Source organism: Rhynchophorus ferrugineus, unplaced genomic scaffold, assembly GCF_030347505.1.
Source record: "Rhynchophorus ferrugineus isolate W39M unplaced genomic scaffold, kcgeb_rfMv2 rfM3, whole genome shotgun sequence".
Lineage (NCBI taxonomy): Eukaryota > Metazoa > Arthropoda > Insecta > Coleoptera > Curculionidae > Rhynchophorus > Rhynchophorus ferrugineus.
Genome location: NW_027472582.1, coordinates 48,777,116 through 48,803,991, shown reverse-complemented (window position 1 = coordinate 48,803,991; position 26,876 = coordinate 48,777,116). Strand labels below are relative to the sequence as shown.

General features: G+C 31.6%; 2 protein-coding genes across 3 annotated transcripts; one reads left to right on the top strand and one right to left on the bottom strand.

Moving 5' to 3' along the window:
* The first annotated feature begins 22,330 nt into the window (after window positions 1-22,330).
* On the top strand, window positions 22,331-23,492 carry LOC143194481 (thioredoxin, mitochondrial). The gene is made up of 4 exons (XM_076401333.1): window positions 22,331-22,466; window positions 22,523-22,722; window positions 22,775-23,020; window positions 23,070-23,492. The coding sequence occupies exons 3-4, from the start codon at window positions 22,921-22,923 to the stop codon at window positions 23,375-23,377; spliced, it is 408 nt and encodes a 135-aa protein (XP_076257448.1). The 5' UTR covers window positions 22,331-22,466; window positions 22,523-22,722; window positions 22,775-22,920; the 3' UTR covers window positions 23,378-23,492.
* Window positions 23,479-26,679, bottom strand: LOC143194473 (uncharacterized). Of its 2 annotated transcripts, none has more exons than XM_076401319.1 (12): window positions 26,143-26,679; window positions 25,773-26,087; window positions 25,605-25,723; window positions 25,454-25,515; window positions 24,986-25,400; window positions 24,691-24,919; window positions 24,553-24,632; window positions 24,286-24,491; window positions 24,082-24,235; window positions 23,931-24,031; window positions 23,695-23,838; window positions 23,479-23,609 (listed from the first exon to the last, which is right to left on the bottom strand). In XM_076401319.1, exons 1-12 carry the CDS (start codon window positions 26,275-26,277, stop codon window positions 23,536-23,538), a joined length of 2,034 nt encoding a protein of 677 aa, XP_076257434.1. In that variant the 5' UTR covers window positions 26,278-26,679; the 3' UTR covers window positions 23,479-23,535. The 2 variants fall into 2 exon arrangements, with proteins under 2 accessions (XP_076257434.1, XP_076257435.1); XM_076401320.1 differs by having other exon boundaries at window positions 24,895-24,919.
* Window positions 26,680-26,876: the final 197 nt, after the last annotated feature.

Here is a 26,876-nt window from a genome sequence, read left to right as displayed (position 1 = left end):
TATTGAAAATAATTTTTAGTGTGTTGCAGCTGCACTGAATATTAGTATGGACACGGTCACTGAAATATCTCAAAAACTGAAAAACAAAGAAAAAACATCCTTATACAAAGCTGGTGACACGGCGAATTCAAGATCAGCTTGATGTTAGCTCTATCAAAGATTAGATATATGAAATGTATAAAAACAGTGAGTAATTTTTCAATACAAACATATTTGATATTGATACAAAGGAAACTGTTGGTCTGAAAAGTATCGAAGAAATCAAATTGAACTTCCGGATATTACTTTTAAAATATACAATTTTTGAAAGCATATAATGAATTGATTAGAATTAGAGAAGAATTAGAAAAGACAAGAATATTTCAGAATGAAACTAATATACCCAACGATCACTCATGGCAAGATGATAATAAAAATAATGTTATGACAACAAAAGTTGATAGAAAAAGGTAAATGTTGGAATAACAATTGATTAAATTTTATTAGTCATAAGATTTATTAATAATTCATTGCAGATATATTATATATTAGTTTAGCAAGAAAGATCTATACAGGTATTAGCAGAACAAACGAAGGAGAAACACCGTTACATCAAAATATCTTTACAAGTAATCACTGTACCGAAGGACACAAGAACTAAGCGTAAAATATACTCTCTAGTCAAAGTAAAATATTTTGCTTGGATATACAATTGTTAATTAGGTGGATTAGGCCTCCAGAGGATATAACTACAAACGCACCTAGAATTCTAACTCATAGGTGGTATGAAAAAAAATTCATTGTTCAATATAATAAAACACAACCCTAATCTATAAACTATTATAACTGTGTACTTAATTGAAGTTTTAATTATATTATTTAGATTAGAATTTTGTGGTATGTCAAAGCCAAACTAAATTAATACTCAGAGTTTCGGCAACATTGCGACGTTTTGGCATCTCAAATTTAGATAACATATGTGCAAAATAACTTTGGATAGACTATATATCAAATTTGTCATATATCATATTTATAACAACTCGATTTTCACGTTATTGGATCAAAAATGTACCTAAATTTGCATGAAGTACATATCATGGTAAAGTATTAAACGGTCAGCAGAGACTAACAGTCAGCAAATACTTGAATGTGAATTATAATGTGTGTTTCATGATAATAGCATTCATAGATAGTTCATAGATGGTCCTTCTTTTAGAATATAATATAGTTGAATCCTAAATCGAAATATGTTATCAAAATGTTCCTTAAAAAGCTATACCTGTTTTGGTAGTGTGGTAAAGGAGACGAGGCGGTACTCCTGCTGCTACCTGTTTTTTGTACAACCATGCGATTTATCGATTAATGTGACCCAGAAAACCAAATAATGAGTTCAAAATATTCTTTTACATTTCTGGATACGATAACTAACACGATAACACTAATTACGAAAATATTCACTTTTCCTATTCATCAAGCGGCAACTCTTAAAAATTGTAACATAAAACAGCACTCAAGTTCCGGATTTCTTTCCCTACCGAACTTGGATTAAAGCATTATTTTCACGTTTATAAAAACTAATAGCAACTGAAGGCTACATCTGTACCAAATGTTGGGTGACAAAACAATTCTAATCACAATTACTTTAATTTGACGATCTTTTTCGTAAGTTTTTGATGTGGTACATTGTTCTGAAAATATTTTTTCTAAAACGTTTACCTAAAACTATTATAAATTTTAAATTAAACGTCTAGATTGTCCTGAAATGTGGGTGTGTGACGCCTTTGCTGTCCGATGTCAGGGATAGCGAACTTACATGTCAGGCTCGATGTTACTCTATATTGTTTGTTATATTTAGAGTCTTCTTTTTACCAGGACCAGACCTACTACTTAACGTAGGCTCCAAACCACTGTTGCAGTATTAAAACAATGGAATCTTAAATTTATAAATCAGTCCAAAGTTTTGTATCGGCTCCGAAAATATTGTTGTATCGACCCTTCAATATAAGTATTCACTCAGCAGTGATTTATTGTAAAAATCCTTTATCAACTTATTTTGCTATGGCAATGCACAGGTATACTGTAATAATGTACTATCATACTTCATTTAATGAAAGAAGAGGAAGAAGTGAAAAAACGACAAGCGCCGATATATTTTTTTCCAACATAAGTATTTTTAGTCTTCTTTAACATCGTGTAACTTGTGTAGAACGCACGTTAAGAAACATTATTATGGTATTTATAAAGGTTTAATTAATATATTTCTGTTTTTACAAATTGACAAATCGCTACTGATTTTTAGATGGTTCTTAAAAACTTATAAATCACTTCGGACAGACTATACCATGTGAATTTGGATATAAATAATGCAATTCATAGAATCATCAAGAGCAAACTGGCAAACGAATGTACTATAATAACAAAGACTTTTATTATAACTGGAAGTAAATTAAAAGAATTTGTCTTATTTATAGATGTTTCATAATTTAAATATATAACCAAAATGAATTATATATATATATATATATATATATATATATATATATATATATATATATATATATATAAAGAGAGAGAGAGAGAAAGAGAATTAATATAAAATGTTTTTCTTCTATTAAATAGCATTGAACGTTTACAAGCATCATACAATTCTCACACATCATCTTCATTCATATCTTTTTTGTATGCGCCGAGTGGCAAAAGGACATAAATCACTCGAAAAACGACCGACCGTGTAGTATTTGTGAGTATTATAATGCGAGATAACATTTGTAAAATTTGTATCCCAACAAAGCCAATAATAAGCCTGTATTAGTGTATTCTGTTAAGATATCTGAATAGGTTTCGGAAACAGGCGGCTACAACTCGAGAACCCTCGAAAGGGTCGTCTTCGACGTACAATAACCAATTTTGCCAAGAGGGAACGATGCGTACGAACTGGTCCTTGTATTAAGTAACGATGCTAATATACATTTCAGTCAAACTGTACGCACTTTTGTAAATTATGCCAGGTTAATAACACTACACAAAAAAAAATATGATCAAACTGTTGCTAATTTTAGATTAGTGACAGTTAGGCCATTCATTTTTAAAGCGCACTTAGGGGGTAATTAAATCTACAAAGAATTCATTGATATGTCATGACATCACTGGATTTTAACATTTCTATGATCTATTAATTTTATTTTCATTTGAAGATTTATCTTCAAAAATCGGTACAATGTATTTTATCTAAAGTATTGTCTATCGATAAGCGCTACGTTTTCCAATCTTTTAGGCAATTTACGAATTTCATCTTGAAACAACGGCATATCTTTTGAGGTTATCCACACATTTTCGACCCATTTTTTTTGATATCTTCATAAAATATAAAGCGCTGTTCAGACAGGTCACGACTCATATGTCGGAATTAATACTAATCATAGAGCAATAGAGAGAAAACTCAATAGGAGTCGCTGAAGAAAAATTTTACTTTGCCCAACATCCAGATAGAGCTATAATCGGCCGTTCATGGTATAGACACCTGTAAGAAAAATAATTTGTTGTGAAAACATTTGATTGTTCTTTTTGTTTGACGTCACGTTTAATTGGCCAATAAAATTTAAATAAAAATCAATTTAATTTCTGAAACAAATTTCGGCCGTTAGTATGAAATGTAAATTATCTCCCTCAATTATTTCAGGGCCCTCATGTTCATTCTCTTCACAAGTTCTTAAAGGCGAATGAAATTTAAAAAAAAAATAACTTACGGTAAGCGCTTTAAATGATTTCTCAAACATACTAGCGAAAGATGTATTTTCCTGAATCCATGAGCTTTAATTGATGTAAAAACAATTCCAAACTATCTTGGTTAAGTAGCCTTAAGCCAATATGTTTATTGGAATAATAACACATTTTTTTATTTAATAAAATGAAGTCCCTCAAAATAGATATTACCTTTTTAACTGATGGCACTTTAACAGATTTGTTCTTACTGGGTCCTGAATCGCTTTGCATAAAAATTCTTAGTGAACTTCGGTTAATCGTCTATTAAAAGGTTTGTAGTCAGTAGCTATTATTTTAGCGGAGTTGCAGATATCAAATAATTGATCCAAGAATACAAATACATCACCATTTTTATAGCTTCTTTCGGAAGGGGATGGATTTCTAAAATTAAAAAAATAATTATTTGATATTTTATTTTATTTTAACTAATATGAATAAGCTTACCCCAACTTACAACAGAAAAACATGCTATAATAATCGTGAATTTCTTCGATTCAGTTTGGAATTTTTAACATTATCAATATTTTTTAAAGACAGCCAAATACTTTTTCGTAGGAAAACAATTCTGTATTCCTTTACTGTCTGTGCATCCGAGTACACAGTACTTCCTAGATCGAGATCACTTTACTTATTTTACTACCAACTTATATATACTAATGAACTAATAACTTAATCTCTAAATATTATAAAAATCTTAACATACTGTTCCTTATGTCAGGCACACTGAAAATAAATAATAAGCGCACAATGGAAATGAAGTGAACTAATCAGATCCCGTCGCGGCTCTTGGCATCGTTGCGAAACATTTTCCCAAAATTTTCTATAAAGTTAAATCTCTATTTCTCTGTGATACTAATCAGAAGGATCGAAATCTGGATAACACGGCTGGTGGGAAAGCACTTCTTATTTCATCAACACCAAGTTGATCCCGCTAAGTAAACAGCCCAGCTGGGGTCATAGCTGATCCCCATGATTTTTTCGTTTTGGATTATCAATATAGGTCCACTTTTCATCACCAGTAACAAGATAATATAAAAAAAAACCTTTTCAATTTTGCCACTGAAGCAACATTTCACACATTACCAAATTCCTTTCAATGTCTCTTGGCTTCAATTTATACGGCACAAAATATCCAAGCTTTTACATCATTCCTATGTTCTTAGGGAAGTTGTTCTTCAACAATTCTAAATATTCATCTTATTATCAATTTTCTTTGGTAGTCCAGAACGCTTTTTCCCATGAATATCAAAATTATTACTTATAAAACAATAAAACCAGTATTCATATGTCATTTCCACCATTTTCTACAATTTATTTCCCATTTTTCTGGCAACATATCCAAGGAAAGATGGTAACAATAAGATGGTAATGGTTGATTTGGTAACAATCCTATTATCGACCCATTTTCGCACTTTCTCAGCATTTCGAATCCATGTGCAAGCCAAGCTATGCTGCTTCGATTTGAACAAGTACTCCTACACAACTCTTACCGGACAGATGAGTGTTGTAATGCACTAGAATGACATTACGTCTATTACTTGCTATTTATAGTCTTTTTTAGAAACAACATGTCGTTAGTTGAGGTCCACAGACCTATACAGTAATAATTTCAGCAACGTCAATAATGTCTAAAAGCGTTTGATGGACAGCAGATCCTTTCAAATCAAACAACATAAGTAAAGAAAGCATGTCGAAAATACAATTTTGAACTTCCATAGTTAGCGCCTGGAACTGAATACAGTATTACTGATATGAACAGTATTACTAAATGAGAAACTTATTTTATCTAGAAAAATGTCCATCAAATTTAACCGTTATGTTAGGTTGTTTACAGTTATCGCTAAACAAAATATATGCAATCTCCTAAAATTGATATGTCTCTTACAAATCTGTAATATTTTACATTACATAAAATTTATTAAGACATAGAATTGTATAGAAATTAAAATGAAATCATTGTATAAAAAGTAGTGTATATAGGTCTACATGGTACTCTGAACTATATTTAGACCAGTTAGGAAACAGACGCGGTACAGGTACGACAAGCTCCGGTAGCCAATATAATGGGACAAACTTTTTCAAAAATACTCAGCAGCAAGTTTGAATGAATCCACTACACAAGAAGATGATTTATTGAAAATTTATATTTTACACCCCATTGAACATTTTAACAATAATATTAATAGGTGGCTTTGAATTGGGGTGGTTGAAAGATTCACTTATGTTTGATGCTAAACGGTTCAGTACGTAACTCGTGACTAGCGTTTAACAGATGATTATTGAGATATTTAAGAAATCGTTCTTGTTACATGTAAGTAGATTATACTGATTTTATTTCGGTTGCTCTAATTACTATGGGACTTTTCAAGAAGGCGAATCAATGTTGAAAACACAAGCTGTGTGTTTTATCTCATTATACAAAATAATGTTGATATTTGGAAGGCTGTGTATTTACTTTACTCCAAGTGAATTTTATTTCTGTAAACAATAAAAATGTCTATAGAAAAGTTAATTAACGGTTGAAATGATATATATGTGATAGGTTCGTAAATACTTGATAATGTGTATGTTTCCAAGTTTATGACGATAAAATTAAACAACTGATCTGGTTTATCGAAAAATACTCCCAACTTGACCTGAGATGAAAGAGATTGATCTGTCAGTCAATAATAAAACATATTTGATCGTATAATGTGGAGAAATGGGATAGCACTAATACATTGAACCGACTAGTAATCCGACTCTGCTAAAAAAGTTTTTCGCTACATAACCAAAGAGGAACTACACGACAACTTCTGCACAACGCACAGAATATTAGAGGAACTTTGGCTTCAGTAGTCCTATTTTCTATAAATAACGCGCAATCATCTTGCTTGTGAATCCATACAAACACACCAGAGCAATAGTAATAAATTATTTTGTAAATTTAGATTGAGCTAAGCGTATCTAATATAAGATTTGGCTTTGATATACAACAAAATTCTAATCCAAATAAAATACTCAAACAAAAATACTGTTATCAAATATAATTTATTTTAACATCATAGTAAATCTAATGATCTATTATCATCAAAGGACTTAAAATTACAATTAAGACAGTACACAATGCACAGTATAATAGATTGTAGGTTAGAGTTGTGTATGATTATATTTACATTAAACTCTTTTCCATAACACCTGTGGATTAGAGTTCTAGACGCGTTGTAGTTGTATCTCCTGGAGACCATATCCATCTAATTAACAAGTAAATATTCAAGTAATATGTGTTACTTCCATTAGAGAGCATATTTACCTTTTACACTTAGTTCTTGTTTCCTTCAGTATAGTGTTTCATTGTAAAGATATTTTGATATCACTGTATTTTTCCTTGTTGTTATCACTGTATATTTCCTTCCTTCGCTTGTTCTGTTAATACCTGTATACATCTTTCTTGATAAAACTAGATTTAAGCACTGCATTCTCCTTGATGCATTTGCCATATCTGCACAACAATTATTATTCATTCTCTCCTGATACATTTTAACCAAATGCTCATGTATATTCTGAACAATTACATACATGTCTGTGCACATAAATATTTTACACTGTACAATAAGATTTCCTACAGTTATCGTATATTAATTATATACTCACTTTTACTTGTTTCCATTCTCATCACCCTGTCTTAGAAATTGACAGCAATGAATTACGCGATCTTTATGACAAATTCACGCTTCCACATCTAATGAAATTTGCTCATATTGTCAACTAATTTTGCTAATTAGTGGTATTAAACCGCACTGGTTGCCGTAATGATTTGACTACCAATGGAGCAATAAAAATGACCTGTCCCAACTGAAAAATCCCATCCTATACCAATTAATAGTTTCCAATTCATAGAATAAAATGTATATTGAACTATTAGTAAATATGAAAAAAATATTAATAAATTTCTTAGACTGAAAATTGTAATATATACTGACGTAATCAGTTTAATGTTAACTTGATACTAAAAAAAGTAAAATACATGTTTAAAAGTGATACATTATTATAACTCGAAAAGTTTGTATTGTTAGGATATACTTTGAATAAAACTTCTTCTAAGTATAGAAAAACATCCTAATTAAGAACTTAAGGAAATGACTCGCTGTAACGTGGAAGTTTTGAAAAGATTCCAATTACATGAAAGTTTTAATAAAAATCAAGCGCATGTTCTTTTCCAGCAGTGTATCGAAAATCCTTCTCGGAAGATACCATCACTGGAAATGGAATTTAATTTTCATAGCTCGTTAAACAAGCAAGAATAATTTTATATTATAATATTCAAATGTTAAGTATTTCAAATTATACTGTTACATTCCTTGGAAACTGTATGAAAATAATGAGTTCAAAACTTCTCTAAGAATCTGTATAACAGCTCAATTGAAAAGTCCCCGGCCTACCATAGTAAAACACATTTTTTAGGCAAAATTAGTTTTTTTTTATTCAACATAATTCCTTTCATGGGTGATACACTGATGATAGCGACCTTCCAACTTTTCAATGCCATTTCTGTAGTACGATTTGTTCTTCGCTTCAAAATAAGCCTCAGTTTTGGCGATTACCTCTTCATTCGACGAAAATTTTATCCCAACAAGCATTCATTTGAGATCTGAGAACAGGAAATAGTCGCTGGGGCCAGATCTGGAGAATACGGTGGATGGATGGATTTTTGCCATCGTTTTCACTGAATTGTGACACGGTGCATTGTCTTGGTGAAGCAGCCTTTTTCTTCAAATGCGGCCGTTTTTCGGCGATTTCGTCCTTCAAACGGTCCAATAATACCATGCAATAGTCGCTGTTGATGGTCCTTTCTTTTTTAAGGTAGTCAATGAAAATTATTCCATGCGCATTCCAAAATACAGACACCATAACCTTGCCAGCCGACTGTTGCGTTTTCCCACGCTTTGGAGCGAGCTCATCGTGTGCAGTCCACTCGAATGACTGTCGATTGGACTTCGAAATGAAATGATGGAGCTATGTTTCATCCATTGTCATATATCGACGCAAAAACTCGAGTTTATTACGCTTGATCATCTTCAAACACTGCTCCGAATCATCAACTCGTCGTTGTTTTTGGTTAAAAGTGAGCTGGCGCGGCACCCACTTTGCACAGAGCTTTCTCATACACAAATATTGGTGAATGATATGATGTACACATTCAGTTGATATCTTTAGAGTGTCTGCTATTTCATTTAATTTCAATTTACGGTCATTCAAAACCATTTTGTGAATTTTTTAAGTATTTTCGTCGGTAACAACCTTTTTTGGACGTCGAGTGCGTCCACCGTCTTCGGTGCTCATTTCACCACGTCTAAACTTAACATACCAATCAATGATGGTTGATTTTCCTAAGACAGTGTCTCGGAAACTCGGCATCAAGCCAAGTTTTTTTGCTTCAACTGAATTTTTTCCCTTCAAAAAGCAATATTTTATAAACACGCGGAATTCCTTTTTATCAATTTTTTGCTCAATAACAAAAGCTGCTTCACTCAAAATGTTATAATTCACAAACTAATGATCCGACAGCTGTCAAATTTATACACGCATCTTTGGAGGGTTAGGGCTAACTAAAAAACATATAGATTTAATTCTAATCCATCTAAGTGTCAGGCCAGGGACTTTTCAATTGACCTGTTTTTAATCAGCTTAGCGAAATGTTTGCCCCTCATTTTGGAAAAAACAAGTGCACCTGAAGGCGTGATATTTGGCACGGTTAAAGTTTATATCGAGAAAAAACTTTTAGACCTAATATTTTTGTGTAATATGCGCTACCAATAAATATATTGTAATAAAACGAAAACCGCCCAAATCAAGCAACCTGATATAGCCATTAGATCGGCGACACAAAATATATGAACAAACAAAGCGAAGTTATTTAATTTTTAGCAGTGTTCTGTGTTACTTTTGGTTATTACGGTAATGTTGGATTTATTAAAGGGTTATAGCAAGTTTCGATAAAAAACCATTAAGAATATTATGGTCACATAAAATTATATTTTACATTTTTTGCAGAGAACAAATTAATGTGCCCGCTTTATCGGAAAGTATATATTATCGGAAGGTAAAGATAACCCACGAAAAGGTCTAATTGGAACTTCCAGGCCTCGATTTTAAAAGAATACAATTTTTAAATGTCTATAGTAAAATTAAGGAAGATTTATTATTTAAATTTGTATATTTACATGAGATATGGATATTTCAGAATATGACCAATATACTCAATGGTCACTCAATCACCACTTTTGTTAAGACAGCAAAATTTCACAGAAAAAGGTAAACATTAGAATAACAATTGATTAGGTTTTATTCATCATAACGTTTATTAATAATTCATTGCAGATATATTATTCTTCATGCTGGAAACAGGAATGTTTAATAACACCTTCGGTTTAGATGAACTCGAATACATTGAAAAAGAAATTGACAAATGATGGAGTAGTGACAGATAGATTGAAGTATTATAGATTGAATAGACAGCTATTCACTTGAATGAAACTTTATATATATGGGAATATCATTTAGTGCGGACAATTTCCATGACAGGATGATGAGAGTGGAAACAACAAAAGGTGAGAGTATATAATTAATATACGATAAATGTAGGAAATCATAATGTAGAGTATGAAAGATGTATATTCCCCGATAATTGTTTAGAATATACATGAGCATTTAGTTAACATGTACAAAGAGAAAGAATAGTAACTGTTTTGCAGACATGGCAAATGTATTAGGGAGAATGGAGTGATTAAATCTAGTTTTATGAAGATGTATACAGGTAGTAAACTAATACAGTGATATCAATATGGCTTTACAAGAGAACCCTGTACCCAAAAAATGAAGAACTAAACGTAAAAGGTAAATATGCTCTCTAGTGAAAGTAAAATATATTACTTGGATATACAAGGGATACCACTACTTAAAAAGACGTGCCTAGAACTCTAACTCACAGGTGGTATGGAAAAGAGCTCAATGCAAATATAATAAAACACAACCCTAACCTACAAAATATTATATTATATATGTGTATAATGTACTGTATAATTAATTGTAGTTTTAAGTCCTTCTATAATATATGCATTAGACGTACCATAATGTTAGAATGAATTAAATTTGGTAAGAGTATGCGGCAACATCCCGACTTTTTGATATCATCATTTCAGATTTCAAACGTTTCTACTGATTTCAATCGATAGCTCCCAACGCTAATCTTAACACATAAAACTAGATAACTGATCGTGTTGCATCAACACTAATTGACCGAAATAAACAAAGACCCGAAAAAAAAACAAACAGCTAGGAATTGTCCTGTAACGAGGGACGTAACGAAAGGGTGAGGAACGAGCGGGCAGCGCGAAGCGTCGCGGGGGTCGTCCGGACGCCGTCGGCAAGGCCATAAATCGGAAGCGACACGTCGGGCCGCGGTGTTCCGGCAGCGGAGGGCCCCGTTCAGGAAGCGCGCTAACAAATGGCTTTGCGACATCATATTTACACCCTCCGCAACAAAAATAATATATGTCCGTTCGAATCATTGAACACGCATCCGAAGGCGTCCTGGCGAGACGCGAATGTCACCGCAAACACATTATCGCCCTCGCTGTTAGGGGCTTACGGGGAGAAGCTACCCGATATTCCCCCCTAGGTCACCTTTTAAAACTACTTCATGTGTTATTTTAAAAAAGTCAATTAAAAAAAATACTGAAGAGCAATCATTATACATTAATGTTAGATCATTCCTAACACTTTCGGAAATATAAAAATAGTAGATGTTATAGTCTATTCAAAATAACTGTGAAATTAACTCATGTCATTATATTTTTTTATTAATTACATCTTACATTAGATATGCTTAGTACAATCTTAATTTACATATTAATTTATTACTACTGTTCTGTTGTACCTGCCAATTTCTAAATTAAAATAAAACAATAAAAACAACAAAAAATCCACTTAAACTGAAGTTGTTTATTTTAAGGCGAAATCTTGTATCACTTAGTATATACATTTGATTTCGAAGTCAACGTGCAGCTCTTCGTTGGCTACGTAGCGATAAGCAGTAGTAATTAATCGTAGAACTTTGTTTTAAGCGTGTTGGATTACTAGTTGGTTTGACGTCTTAGAGCAACCCCATATTTGCACCCATAGGTCTAAATTGGCTTTATAATTGACTGATAACCCAATATCTTTCATTTTAGGTAAAGTTGAGAGTATCTTCCAACTGACCACCACATTTGCTTGACTTTGAGTCTAATCTGCTTTGATTTTTATCTAACATAATGTTTCCAGTTTAACCTACCATCCAGATATATTCCAAGGTACTTGGCTGATTCTACTTGAGGAATCGGGCATCTGTCAAGTGATATAATGATTTTTTTGTCATTTCATCGCAACGCAAAATTAACATGAACAGATTTGGAGTCTCTAGTCCATTTGTAGATCTGGTTAACCGCTACTTACAGAGATACAGAGATACATCTTTTGCCATGATAACACGTCGTACGTTTATTGAACGTATTACATTCGAACATGTAACCGAATTAATCTGCATAATTCTCCTGGTTGTCAAACCTGTTCAAAATTCTTCAAAACATTAATGATAACAATTACAGGTTACAAACCGGCAAATGTTATTTTGGCACCTTGCTTCTTTTCATAAATTCTAAATCATTCTTATTGTTACTCTGAAAATGTTGAAGCTATTAGAGTTATCAGAAACAGATTGAATCTATTCAATTATTCCGAACAGGACCGAGTTAATATTTGCATTAGAAGTACCATAATGTTAAAATAAATTTTATTTGATAACATTATCTTATTAGTTTTATATATAGTATTAGTTTCATTATTTTATTTATGTCAAAACCAAAAAGGAACTAAATAATATAGTTTCTCACATAATAGTGTAAAGAGAATAATTTAAAAATGTTTTAAATGTCATTACATTTAACTTATTACTTGTTTAATGTTTAAAAAATGGTTGATAATGTTAAAAATCCCAAACTAATTGGATTAAGTATGAAAGAAATTTATGATCGTTACAGCGTGTTTTATTGTCGTAAGTTCAAGTTCATATTAATAATCATACAAATATTTATTGTTTAATTTTAGAAATTAATCCCTATATTATATAAATAAGTATCATTAATTATAATTCTCAACAAAATACGAGCCTATAAACAATGAAAACCTCATACGAAACTAAATTTAAATGTTGTTAATTTTATTTATGTGCAGATACCCTCAACTCAGCAAATCATATAACAAGTCCATTGAAAAGTCCCCGGCCTACTATAGTAAAACATATTTTTTTAGCAAAATTAGTTTTTTTTATTCAGCATAATTCCCTTCAAGGGTAATACATTGATTATAGCCACCGTCCAACTTTTCAATATCATTTTTCTAGTACAATTTGTCCTTTGCTTCAAAATGAGACTCAAGCAAGTATTCTTTTGAGATCTGAGAATAGGAAATAGTCGCTGGGGGCCAGATCTGGAGAATATAGTGGATGAAGAAGCAATTCGAAGCCCAATTCATGGATGTTTGCCATCGTTTTCACTTACTTGTGACACGGTGCATTGTCTTGGTGAAGCAGCACTTTCTTTTTCTTCAAATGCGGCCGTTTTTCAGCGATTTCATCCTTAAAACGGTCCAATAACGCCATGTAATAGTCGCTGTATGCCAGCTGACTGTTGCGTTTTCCCACGCTTTGGAGCAGGTTCATCGTGTGCAGTCCACTAGGATGACTGTCGATTGGACTTCGGAGTGAAATGCTGAAGCCATGTTTCATCTATTGTCACATATCGATGCAAAAACTCGGGTTTATTACGCTTGATCTCCATCTCCCAACACTGCTCCGAATCATCAATTCGTCCCTGTTTTTGGTCAAAAGTGAGCTAGCGCGGCACCCACTTTGAACAGAGCTTTCTCATATCCGTATATTCGTGAATGATATGATGTACACGTTCAGCTGATATCTTTAGAGTGTCTGCTATTTCATTAAATTTCAATTTACGGTCATTCAAAATCATTTTGTGGATTTTTAAAATGTTTTCATCGGTAACAACCTCTTTTGGGTATCCACTGCGTTCACCGTCTTCAGTGCTCATTTCACCACGTCTAAACTTAGCATACCAATCCTTGATGGTTGATTTTCCTGGCATCAATTCAAGTTTTTGCTTCAACTGTATTTTCCCTTCAAAAGGCAATATTTTATCAACACGCGTAATTCCTTTTTTATCCATTTTTTTTCACAATAACAAAAGTTGCTTCACTCAAAATGCTATAATTCACAAACTAATGATCCGACAGCTGCCAAATTTATACACGCATCTTTTGAGGGTTAGGGCTAACTAAAAACATATGGATTTAATTCTAGCGCCATATATGTGTCAGGTCGGATACTTTTCAATTGATCTGTTACTGCATCCATAAAGAAAAAAAATCCAATTTTTGATTGAGTAGCCTTAAGCCAATATATTTATTCGGATAATTAACTTTTTTTTTCTTTAATGAATTGAACCCCCCCAAGGTAGGTATTAATTTTTTAACTGATGACTCTTTAACAAATTTATTCTTACTTCGGCAATAAAATTTAGCATTATTTAGGTACTGAATCGCTTTGCACCAATGTTCCTTGTGTATTGAACTTCGGTTAATCCCTTCTTAAAAGGTTTGTATTCAGGAGCTATCATTTTAATGGAGTTGCAACCACCAAATAATTCATCCAAGAATATAAATATATCGCCGTTTGCATAATTTGTTTCGGAAGGGGATTAATTTCTAAACTTAAAAATAAATATTTGTATGATTATAAATATGAACTTGAACTTATGACAACAAAACACGCTGTAACGATCATAAATTTCTTTCATACTTAATCCCAATCAGTTCGGGATTTTTAACATTATCAACCATTTTTTAAACATTAAACAAGTAATAAGTTAAATGTAATGACATCTAGATGACACAAAAATTCCTTAGTTAAACATTTCCCTGTGACTACATCTTCTTAACTCGTCTGTACAACTCGGTTAACTTCGGCAGTTTTCGTGTCATTGTATGACGTACATTATAAGCGTTTATTATATTTACCATTATAAGCGTTCAAGGGATAGAATCCAATCAGCTGAATGCCACCACTTTTTCTATTATTACAGACTTATTTATATCGGATATATTTATTTTCTTCACTTATTTACATTTACTTTACTTCTTGACTATTATTTATATTCTTCAGTTTCCGTATTTTGTGTTATTCTTATTTTAGTTCAGAGTATGTAAATTAGGCTTTTACTTTAATGTCTATATATAGTTAAATAAATTATATTTGTTATCGTACACTTTCGTATTGACAGAAATGGTTATTATTTTATTTCGATATTTCCAAATTTCCAGTTTACCAACTATATAATTTGGATTGGATTTACTGCTTAACGTGGGCTCCAAACCACGGTGCTCGCCATTAAGCCTGCCCACAGGCGAATGACCTTAACCTAGAAGTCATCCCAGAAAACATCCATCAGTCTTGCCCAGCTTGGTTACTGGGGCAACTGGGGTGATTTTCCTTGTTGAATTTTGCACTATTGACTTACGAACAACCAAAATTGGTTCAAATCAAAATTTTAACTTGAATTTAAAGAGATGTTTTTGGCGAATATATGAATCCAAGAAATAAATATAGAGTAAAACGGAACAATATGGCAACATAACTTTCAAAAGGTCACACTCTAACAACCAACGTGCTTAGCTGCATGGTGAATGTAGCATCTTAAATTTTTTTTTGGCCTGAAACCGGGAAGGGGAATCCTGTTACGGATAACTGGTCGGAAAGACCCACAGGAATAAGCGAGTTTGACTTGTTATGTGGAGACTGCCTCTGGGCTACACACTAAAAGCTTCTTACTGTTAGTAAGAAGAATGCCCGTGACCGCTAACACCGTTAAGAAGCACAAGGGCCAGGCAAGGACTTGGTGTCGTTATCACAACACGCAGCTTGCGGTACATCAGTTAATCGCTTGCAGGAGAAGGTCGAGACCAGCAAATAAAATATCGACCAGCTCGGTAATACATCTATTGTCCGAGAGACGAAGAATGGAGAAATATCTCGAGTAGAGCTAGGATATAAAATCGTGAACTTAGGCGACGTCTGTTTCTCTATGAGTTTGGTTATTCCTGACGAACCAGGGGGCGTTGATTATTCTCCTGAGAATCTTGTTTTGAGCGACTTGAAGACGTTCCACCTGGCTAGGTGAGACGTATTTTAGATATACGCTGGAGCCGTATAGAACGACTAATCGAACCAGCATCTTGTACAGGAGAGATTTTATTGAGAGACAACAAATTGACAATACCTTGACCTTTCTGAAGGGGCGTTTGAATCAGGGAGTTCCACTTAAACTTGCGACCGTAGACAAGACTGAGATAGGTCGCATCTTCTGACCATGGGATTTCGGCTTTCCCGATTTTACGGCGCGAAATGCTCGGTGCAAAACGCTTCTTGTGGAAGAAGATGGTCTGGGTTTTCTGTGGGTTAACCTGCAAACCTCCAGAAATTTCAACACTGAACCGTCTCATCGAGCTGTTTTTGGAGTCTGCCTAAGATGTGCTTTGATGTATTCTTGAAGAAGCAAAGTAAGCAGCATCATCTGCGTAAAAAGCTGCCTCAACTTGTGGTCTCCTAGGAACATCTGAAAGAAAAATATTAAATAAATCGGGCGCCAGGGAGGAGCCTTGCGAAACTCCTGCGTCAATGGTTTTCCGACTAGAGAAACTGGCTCACTTAGAACTTCAAATGATGCATTCTGATAGGCCGACTGGATGTCTCGAATTAGCTTCGACACAGCACGCTCGAATTGGTCAGGTCGATCAATCCTCGGGATTGGACCGGATTCCAGCAGAATTTCCAAATAGAAGGTTGTATTTGATTCCTTTTTTGACTAGGATAGCTGTTCAGCCGCCGCGGGCAGGCACACAGTCATTCTTGTAAACCGCGACAGATGACTTGGTTGTGGCGGGGTCATAGGACCCCTCTTCCTCTTTCCCACCACAGTGAATCCGTCATCCGGGTCTTCATTTTCCAACGGTAGGGATGTGTTGATTTGGTGTCTCAGGAAGGTGGGCTTAACAAGGACGTCTTGTAGCAACACATTGCGGAGAGCTCGTCTCCTTGCTTGGTTAAGAGTACTCAAAGTTGAGTAGCCTCAATTTTAAGTTCTGTATTTCCTTATCGCAACCGGGCATCGTCAGGGCTATCGTCGGGATATTTCTCAGTTGTTGGAAGGCTTGGGCTACTTTCTGGAGGCGGTGATGGCTCTGACGTGCAGGACGCCATTGTCCCGCTTGTAAAACGCTTTCCGGAGTTTACAAACGTTTATAATATTTGGGCGAAGGTGCTGTTGAAAGCGGTTTATGATTCGATCATTTGATAATCAGCTGCGGATAATTCTCGGAAGAGTAGGTAGGCCCGCAGGAGCGGACGCGACCATTCTCTTCGAAAGCTAGCACGGAACTGAGCACAAAATATTAAGAATTTGGAAGGGTATCTTAAATGTGCGCATGCGATACATTATTTTAGTTATTTAATTTGCCGCCAGGTGGCTCAAAGTATAAATTTGGTAGCAAATCATAAATTTTACACTTCCTGCTTTCAGAAGTCTACTCTAAAAAATAAGAAGGCGTAGTGTACGTATATTTATATTTCGTGGAAATAATCACAAATTTACTGGATATATATTTTGGACTATTTTGGTAATTCTATGCTTCCTATAGAAACAATTTAATTTATATACAAAGAATTTCGTTTTAATTTTTTTTGACAAAGCTTTTGTTGAAAGCGTCTCTTTCGTTGCTGATAAAGCAAACTTAAAAAAATTATGAACTTACGTGTTAAATATTCTTATTTTGTTAACTGTGTTTTTATGGTTCTTTTTTAGTTAAAATGATTTGTTTAAATCTTAATACATCTCAAATGTTGCGTCCCAGGATGTAGTACCATTTCAAGTAGAATACCCAGCTTTCCTAGGGATCCTGCTCTATATCAAAAATAGCTTTTAGCAATAAATAATGAAATCCTGATGAGAATCTCTTGTGAGGTCTTAAATTAAAGCAAAAGGGTTTGTAATGTACATTTTACATAGGATTAACTACAAACCGAAATGTAGAAGAGCATTGCTTAACAGGGATATGATTTTCCAGGATCCAGTTGTTATTTACACCGTAAGTTTTTTATAATGCAATTTATATGTAACTGATTTGTAAAATATAATAAGCCTCCATTTTAGCTATGGTATAGAAGAAAGAAAACATTAATCCAAATATGCTAGGAAATGTGAGTTTTGTATTAAATCTGTTATATTACATTTTAATATATTGTCAGTACAACATATTGTCACTAAACATAAAAAATTCTAGGAATTTTCCTTTTATATAATTGTAATGTAAATTTTACATATATTTAAATAAAATGCATTTTTAAGCTTATATTGCGTTTTTAATAATAAAATATTTTAAATTTCCCGCCATTCAAATTGTCCGTCGCGCCCTCTAGTGGCAAATTAATGCTAAACTTGTTCACAGGTTATATATGGGAAATACACTTCTAATTCCTCTGTGTTTTGTGGAACTGAGCATCTTAGAGGGTATATATATCGATATGTGTCGTGAGGTGCTTGTTGCCAGATTCCCACTGGCAAAGTATTTACAACCAGATATGTCGAGTTATTTATGGCTATATAACCCATACCGTATATGGTATTGTGTAAGTTGGCAACATCAATTTATAATTAGAAAATTTGAAACTACAGTGTTCTAAAAAAGTCTCCAATTTACTGAAATAAGTCATACATACAAGCTGTATTATGTTCAGATGTTGCAATAAAAAAATGTTTAATTTTTGCCTTTTGCTATTCTGTTCACTTTTGTCATCCACCAAAATAAACAACACCTGTTTATTATATTTCTAATCACGTCTCGTTGAATGCTTAGTATAGTTGATCGTGTTGAAAAATACAAGCATTTGCTGATATAAAATATTAGACAGGCCGCTTGTTAAGTTTTGTGCATAATCTGGGACTTAAATAGAACAGTCGAGACATAATTTACCAACTAAGTAAAAAAAAGTCCCTCGCTTTGTCAAATTACATCATACGTCAATATTATATCACCATACTGCCGGGCTTCAATAATTTCATTGTTCTACTCAATAACGTTTCCTGCCATATTTAGATCAATGTTTTTCTTTTCCTATGCCACAGGCAAAATAGAGGCATGTTATATTTTTCAAATCAGTTACATATAGTTTATAGTTATATATAGTTTAACATTATAAAAGACTTACAATTTAAGTAACTACTGGAAACCGCATGCCTGTTAAGCAATGCTCTTTTACATTTCGATTTGTAGACAGCCTCTCTAAAATGTACACTACAAACCCTTTTGTTCTAATTTAAGACCTGACATAATAATCCCATCAGTATTTCATTATTTATTGCTAAAAGGCACTTCTGGCATAGAGCAGCATCTTTAGGAAAGTTGTGCATTCTATTTGAAACGGTACTACATCCTGAGATGTCTTCAGATTTAAACAAGTCATTTTAACTAAAAAAGAACCATAAAAACACAGTTAACAAAATAAGAATATTTAACACTTAAGTAAGTAAGCTTTGTCAGTCATGTCGAAAAATACATCCATTTCGAAAGAAACGCTTTCAACAAAAGCTTTGTCGAAAAAAATTAAAACGAAATTATTTGTATATATAATTGTTTCTATAGTTTCTATATTAATTAACAAAAAATTCCAAAATATCCAGTAATTTCTTGATTATTTCCACCAGATATAAACACACGGACTCCACGATTTCTTATCTGTTAGAGCAGTCTTCATAGAAAAAAGCAGTCTTCTGAAAGTTGAATATGTCAAATTTAGCTTTGCTGTCAAATTCAAACTTCAAGCCACCTAGCCGCAAGTGAACAAACTAAAACATTGCTTCGCATGCGCCCATATAAGATAACCTAAATTCTCAATATTTTGTGAATAGGACTGAGGCATATTCCCCCTCTTTATTCTATATATACTATATTCTTGAAATATCCATATAATTTACAGGAACTGGCAATGGTGCAAAATCTAATTTTAGTACGTATAAGTTAAGTAAATGTATATTAATTTTGTTATTATATCTAACATTAGATATACTGAATATAATCATAACATTAATGTACACATTAATTTATCACTAATGCTTAATCAGGCTTGAATTTTGAAACCAAAAGTCTTTCGGCATGCATAATTTTACATGCTGCTTCGATTGCTTGTAAATCAAGTTTTAAACCAATCAAAATGTTCTCAAGTTATGTTGAAATATTAGTTAAAATAAAATAGTAACAAAATACTGCTTATAAAAAAATGCCTGTCAAAAAGATTTTTAATTCAAATTTATATAAAGAGACGACACAAAAACAAGAAAGAAAGTACACACAACAATTATCCAGGTAATGAAGAATCACGTTGGGTATAAGTTGAACTTAAAACTTGAACAGATTATTAAAACATAAAATGCATCAAATAATCCATATTTCATATAATCAATTAGGCTTGCCGGATATTTTGGCCGATATTTTTTGACCGATATATCGATATTTTTGTAAGCCAATATTTTTCCGATATTTGAGATAAATGAGAGTTTTCTGTGACATATTATACCGGACGGTAGAAACTTGATTTACGGGAACAATTGGAAGCCCCAAAACTCTTGGGTTAGTCCAGGAGAACTATCCATATCATCACCTAAGTAGAATATTGTTGGCACTAAAATGTTGCTGTGGATATGGTGGAAAAAGTAGGGTATAGTGTTTTACGAGCTACCATTGATGAAACTGTTAGTACAGATAACAATTCACGTCAATTGAACTTAAAGTCATCCTCTTGCATGATAACCTTCGGGCACACGTTGCGAAATTGTGAATGAAGCAGCACGAAACGTATGTTTAGTTGCCTCCAGCGGACTCAACAAAGATAGTGTCTACCAGATTCCACATGTTTAGATCGATGCAGTATGATTCCCAAATATTCGGGATGGCCAAAAATGTATCAATGAATTGATCGCTAATGGAAAATATTTTGATTAATATTTCTGTATGTATATTTATGTATTATGTACTACTTTTGTATTCAAACATTTTATCTATGCGAAAAAAGTTATACTTTGTCCATAACCAAAGATTCATGTATTCTAAACATCCCTCTAATTTGCAAGAAACGCAAATTCGTTCCTCTACATACACAAAGTTCTAGTCAGAACCGTGGAACTCGAATTCCACGTCTGACATAATTTCATGTCAATACACCTCAAATCTCTTAGCTTATGATGCTTTCGTAGGCATAGGACAGGGTAATTTTCCATGACAACATTGAAGGTATATTCCTAATGGATCTAAAACATTATGACAATAAGGATTGGTAATTGTATACAATTTATTGAACTAGAAAAAGAATCGAGTTTCAGTTATAACACCTACAAAAATCAACCCGCTGGTGCTTAACATTCTATTCTGATGCAAGTGGGCACCGTATGTGACAGCTCTGGCTGAAATAATAACATGATAAAAATCTATAAAATCTATTATCTATTAATAGGGCAAGGTTTCTAAAAATAAATATGTAAAAGCACAACTACAAATAAAATTAAATCAGTAAATCGATTAACACCACATAGGTGAAGTTAACGACACTAAAACTTAACAAAACGGTATACAAAATGCTTTAAAAATCTTTCAACAAACTTCACTACTTAGGGGTAATCAATGTGAAAATCATCTAGAAGGGTAGTGAACCAATCTTACACTTTTAAGTGTTGATGTAATTAATCATTCGATGTCATATGTTGTTGTTAATAAAAAATTGCAATCATTCATGCCCAAAAGTTTTATACCTATTGTTGAATGCATAAATGTATCAACAGTGATTAATTTTACATATATTCACTGTGCTATCTATCGATTGTCGGCATAAATACAATTGTTATCAGTGCCATCTGATTTATTTTATTATTCTATTTTCTATATTATTAGTATTCTACTTTTAGCAAAATAAATATGTAATATTGCTAATCATAGAAATGCTAATGTATAAAAGTATATATTATATATAATAAACTGTCTTAAATTCTTCAAACAATATATCATCTATCTGCAACTTAATATACATTGATGTAATTTAATAGAATTATACATTATTCAAATACTTAACTTTAATGCTTTTATATATTTCACTTATACCATATTTACATAATGAGAAATCTGCAATTTGTACAAAATACAGCTCTTTACAAAATCTCTATTTAATTAGTAGGCACTAATTAAATAGAGATTTCAAATAGAGTCATTAAATATATTAAATAAAATCATCAGTAAATAATAGCTTTAAAGTATTAAATATTTAAACATTATAAAAAGTACAAGCCTTTTCTTAGCGATTTTTATTATTAAATTTCTCAAAACAAGTATAATCAGTATACGTGCATTTTCCAGTGTATCAAATTACGAAATTACCCATCTGTTTTTATTTATATATGACGTTTCGTTTCATTTGCAGGTTAAGCTGTCTAACTATAATGAATTGTAAAGTGATTTAGTTTTTGTTTGTATAATGAGTTGTTAGCTATGGTTGCTAAGCGTTCACTACCTTGTTTGCTACAATGAACTGAGTTATTGTAAGTATTCATTTTAAATCAGAAAATTCCGGTTTATATAACTAAAATTATTCAAGGTATGACAATCGGCAGTATAGGACTTGGTCTTTTTATACTTTTAATCACTTGGTTGATAACACTGGTTATCTTCATCATTGGAATAAAAATACAGAGCAATATTGCTTGGATTGCTTTAGGTTTCACTACACTTCTTACAATAATTTTATTATGTATACCGACTGAAAAGGAACCATCACATATTACTCCTAAAATTGAGGTACTAATGTTCACTGTTATAGGAATGATATAATTAAGAAATTATATTTTAGGAAATAGATTATACCATTATTTATAAAGACAGCATATTAGTTTTTTTAATTCTGAGCACATTAGTAGGATTTGTTATATTTTTCATCACACATTGTACTGAACCGGTCAGACCAAAGCCACTTAAAAGTTTTCATGACAATTAAACATGACTCCTCATTTGTTTCTTAGAAAAGCAACAAAAGTACTTAGAATTTCTAGGAATATATTTACTACTAATAATTATAACAGGATAATTAATATTAAAGGTATGTTGTAACTTTTTGTGTATATTACATAAAAAATTTAATTTTTTAGGAAATGATGAATTCTTGTCAAAAGTGATGAATTCTGAAAATCCTGTTATAGTAAATTTTCATGCAGAATGGTGTGAACCATGCCATATTTTAACTCCGAAAATGAAAGAACTTATAGAACCTATGACCCATATTGATCTGGCTGTAGTGGATGTTGAAGATCATCCAGAACTTGTTCACACATTTGAAGTTAAAGCTGTTCCAGCTGTGATAGCAGTTCGAAATGGTTTAGTAGTAGATAAGTTTATTGGTTTAGTTGATGCCAATATGATAGAGGATTTAGTAAATAAGTTGGATCAGAAGTTATAATCTTCATTATAATATTAAGACCTTTATTAATTGTTTGTTTAAACAGTTTATTGTACATATGTTTTTTTCTTTAATTCTATTAAGGATAAATAAAAATAATGTTTAATGATAATAATATATTTCATTTATAAAGTATAAACTTAAGATTTCTGCCTTTATCAGAAATCAATATTAAAGCTATTTTCAGGAATTTTCACTAGATTCTCACTAGTATTAAGGTGTGTGATGTCAACTAAAAAAAACACACAACGGTAAACATACCTAACCACTCAGTCTGTCCATGTACATTAAAAATATTTATAGATTGTGTTACTTACATTGAACTTCTTTCAAAATTTGTTCACATTCTTTGAATTGACAGTATAATAGAACATATTTTTCAGTTAGTTCATAGTTATTGGAGTTAATAAGATTCAAAACGGTTTGTATCATTTCATTTTTGAGGAAAATTCTCCACTTATCTAAAATATACAAATATTCACATGAACTATTATACATCTATTTACTATTATATATCTATTATACATATATTACACTATTATACATCAGTTACCATAGTTCCTCCTTTGCCGATTGAAATCTTCAATAAAACTCTCTAGTACTTTAAACACACATTCCACTTCTAATTTGTATAATTGGGGAATACAGCTACATCTAAAAAAAACATTTTTACTAAAAAATAAAAAATCGGCTTTTCGGCATACATAGTCTCAAAATTATCGTGATGTATATCATATGCAAATTTGAATGTGTTGTAAAAAGAAGAAATCATGTTGCAACAGATCTCTAAAGGTAATTGTTTCACTCTAAAAATAGTGTCCTGATACAGAAGAGATAGAACACAAAAAGTACATGAGCCTAAAAAAGAAATAAATTTGGCAAAAATAAGACAACTTACTATATCATACCTTCTGTGTAATACAAAAAGCCTTTTGATTTGCTTTCTAAAGGTTTCCTGATATTTTTTGAGAACAAAAATTTAACAAAATCCTCTGACTGTGAGTAAATCTTCAATAAGAAGGTAAATTTAGTAATAACCTGCATTCCTGGGCGAACATATACTAATTCTTTAAATAATGAATATATCAGATCTCTATGAACAATACTGTCTTGCCTACAACATAAAAGTTAACAATAAAAATATATACAAAACGTCGTTTATTAAAAATTCTTACGACATATTTTCTAATTTTCCAATGCTGATTAACAAGTTTGTTGTAGATATTAGTAAACCACAGGCTACAAGTGATTTTCTCTAAAATATAAAATCAACTAATAACTGCAATATACTTTTTTTTTCATCAATTACTTACACACTTTCCGACATTTTTAATAACATCCAACAATGTTTTTAAAAAATGGCCACTCTTATTTATCAAAAGATTTTGACTTGAAATTTCTGTTATAAATGTCTTGTAAGTTTGTGATTCTTTTAATTTGCCATTACCACATATATATTGAGAGGCATATGTACAATATAATATTAAATGAGATAAAATGTCTAATAATTTACCTACCAATAGTCCCAACTCATCTTCAGATCTATAACAAAAAGTATTACAATATTAGTTATATAACATTACCATTAGAGTAAAGTTGGAAAATTACCTATTATTACTGTTTGGTTCTTCGATAGAATCTTTTAGCAAATAGTTCATATCAGCTTGCCGAATATCTTCTGTTCGCATACAGGCACAATAATTAATTAAATAATCATTCAAATCATGTAGATGAATTAATGTAAAGTACATAACTTTTGTAATAGACTCAATACACTGATGACTATTTAAATGATTTAAATCACTATTTATCAATAAAATTACATCAGAATAAATTGAATGTACATTGTATTTTTCATTGTGCTGTACACACTTATGCTTGCACAAAAATTCATTATTAGTCTGTTGATTTTGTAAATAAGGAATAGTATTACGGCTTAACTTAAATGAAGTTGTTTTTATTGTATGTTTTTCTGGCATTGCCTGGTCAAACAAATTCATTGAAATCATTCTTAAGGGGTATACTAAAAATTATTTAATTAATAATACAATCTTATATAATCAAATACTACTTTACCTGATTCTAAAATTATTTCATTACATACTGGTTTATAATTATCAGGTGCCTTCAATGTGTTTCTAAAAATAATTATACTTTTAAATAAGAATTTTCACTATATTTGAATTTGAAAAATATGAAACTACATCATTAAAATAATGTTCAATACCTTTCACTTTTTACCTTTACACTACAGTCTGTAGTAAGAATCTGTTGGCTAGCACTTGCTTCAATAGTAAGTCTCTTTACTTCTGTTAGATGTTGTTTCAAGTTTGCTATTTCTAAATTCTAAAAAATTCCATATAACAACAATATATACAAATAATTTATTATTCACCTTAAATTCTAATTGACTTCTTATAGATTTTACTTCCTTCTCAGATAGTAAAAGTTTATTCCTCCATTCACTCATAGTTTTTTGCTGCTGTATTTGTGTTATAGATGATGCCTCCTTCATTTTACTTCGCAAAATGCTAATTTCGCCATCTTTTTCTGCATTTAAACTCCTTAATCGCTCCATTTCCAACTCTAAATTATTTGATATTTTATTTGGCATATTATTTGCTTGAGTTGAAGACATAAACCCATTTGGATGTTTAAAAGCATCATATGAAGGCAATGTAATATTTAATTGTGAAGTATTTGCGTTATTCTAAAATTACTCTACGTAATCTATAGATTCATAAAATATATGTAAAAATAAATACCTGATCATAAACTTGACTAGCAACTTCAAAACAATGATTGAGAGCTTCATCATCTATATCACTACCCCATATTTCATCTTCCAATTTAATTTTTTTTCCTCTGTTGCTTTGGTAACTTCCTTGTCGTTTCGTCATTATTCAAAAATTAAAATTGTGCCTTTATTTTACATATTTTGACATCAATAATATATTTGTGACATTGAAGTTAGTTCATGAATCTACTTCTTTTACGTTTATGGCAAAATATTAATAGGAGTAACTGATTAATATATAATAATATCTATATAAATACTATTTACATTTAATTATTGATTTGTATAGAAATAGTTATAATAAATAGATATTCCTTCACATGTAATTAAAATTAATTTCTGAAAATTATTCTCATATTAAAGATTTTTTTTTAATTAAGTAGCAATTTAAACAGTTATAATTGGGATGCTGAGAAAATATTTAATATCGATATTTTTTTCAGAATAAATTAAAAACAATTTTTAAACCAACTTTTTAACTTTAACCTTAAGAGAATTAAAAAAAAATCTATGCCAATATTTCACAATTTTTATTTTTTCTTAAAAATATGGATATTTTTTAGAGTTATTGCATAAAACATTATCCATATTTTTTAAAAAATATTGAAAACGATATATCGATATTTTTTTAAATATCTATATTTTTTGGTGGCCAACACCCCCAGTTTATAATAATTAAATTTTTTGTAAAAATATCGATAT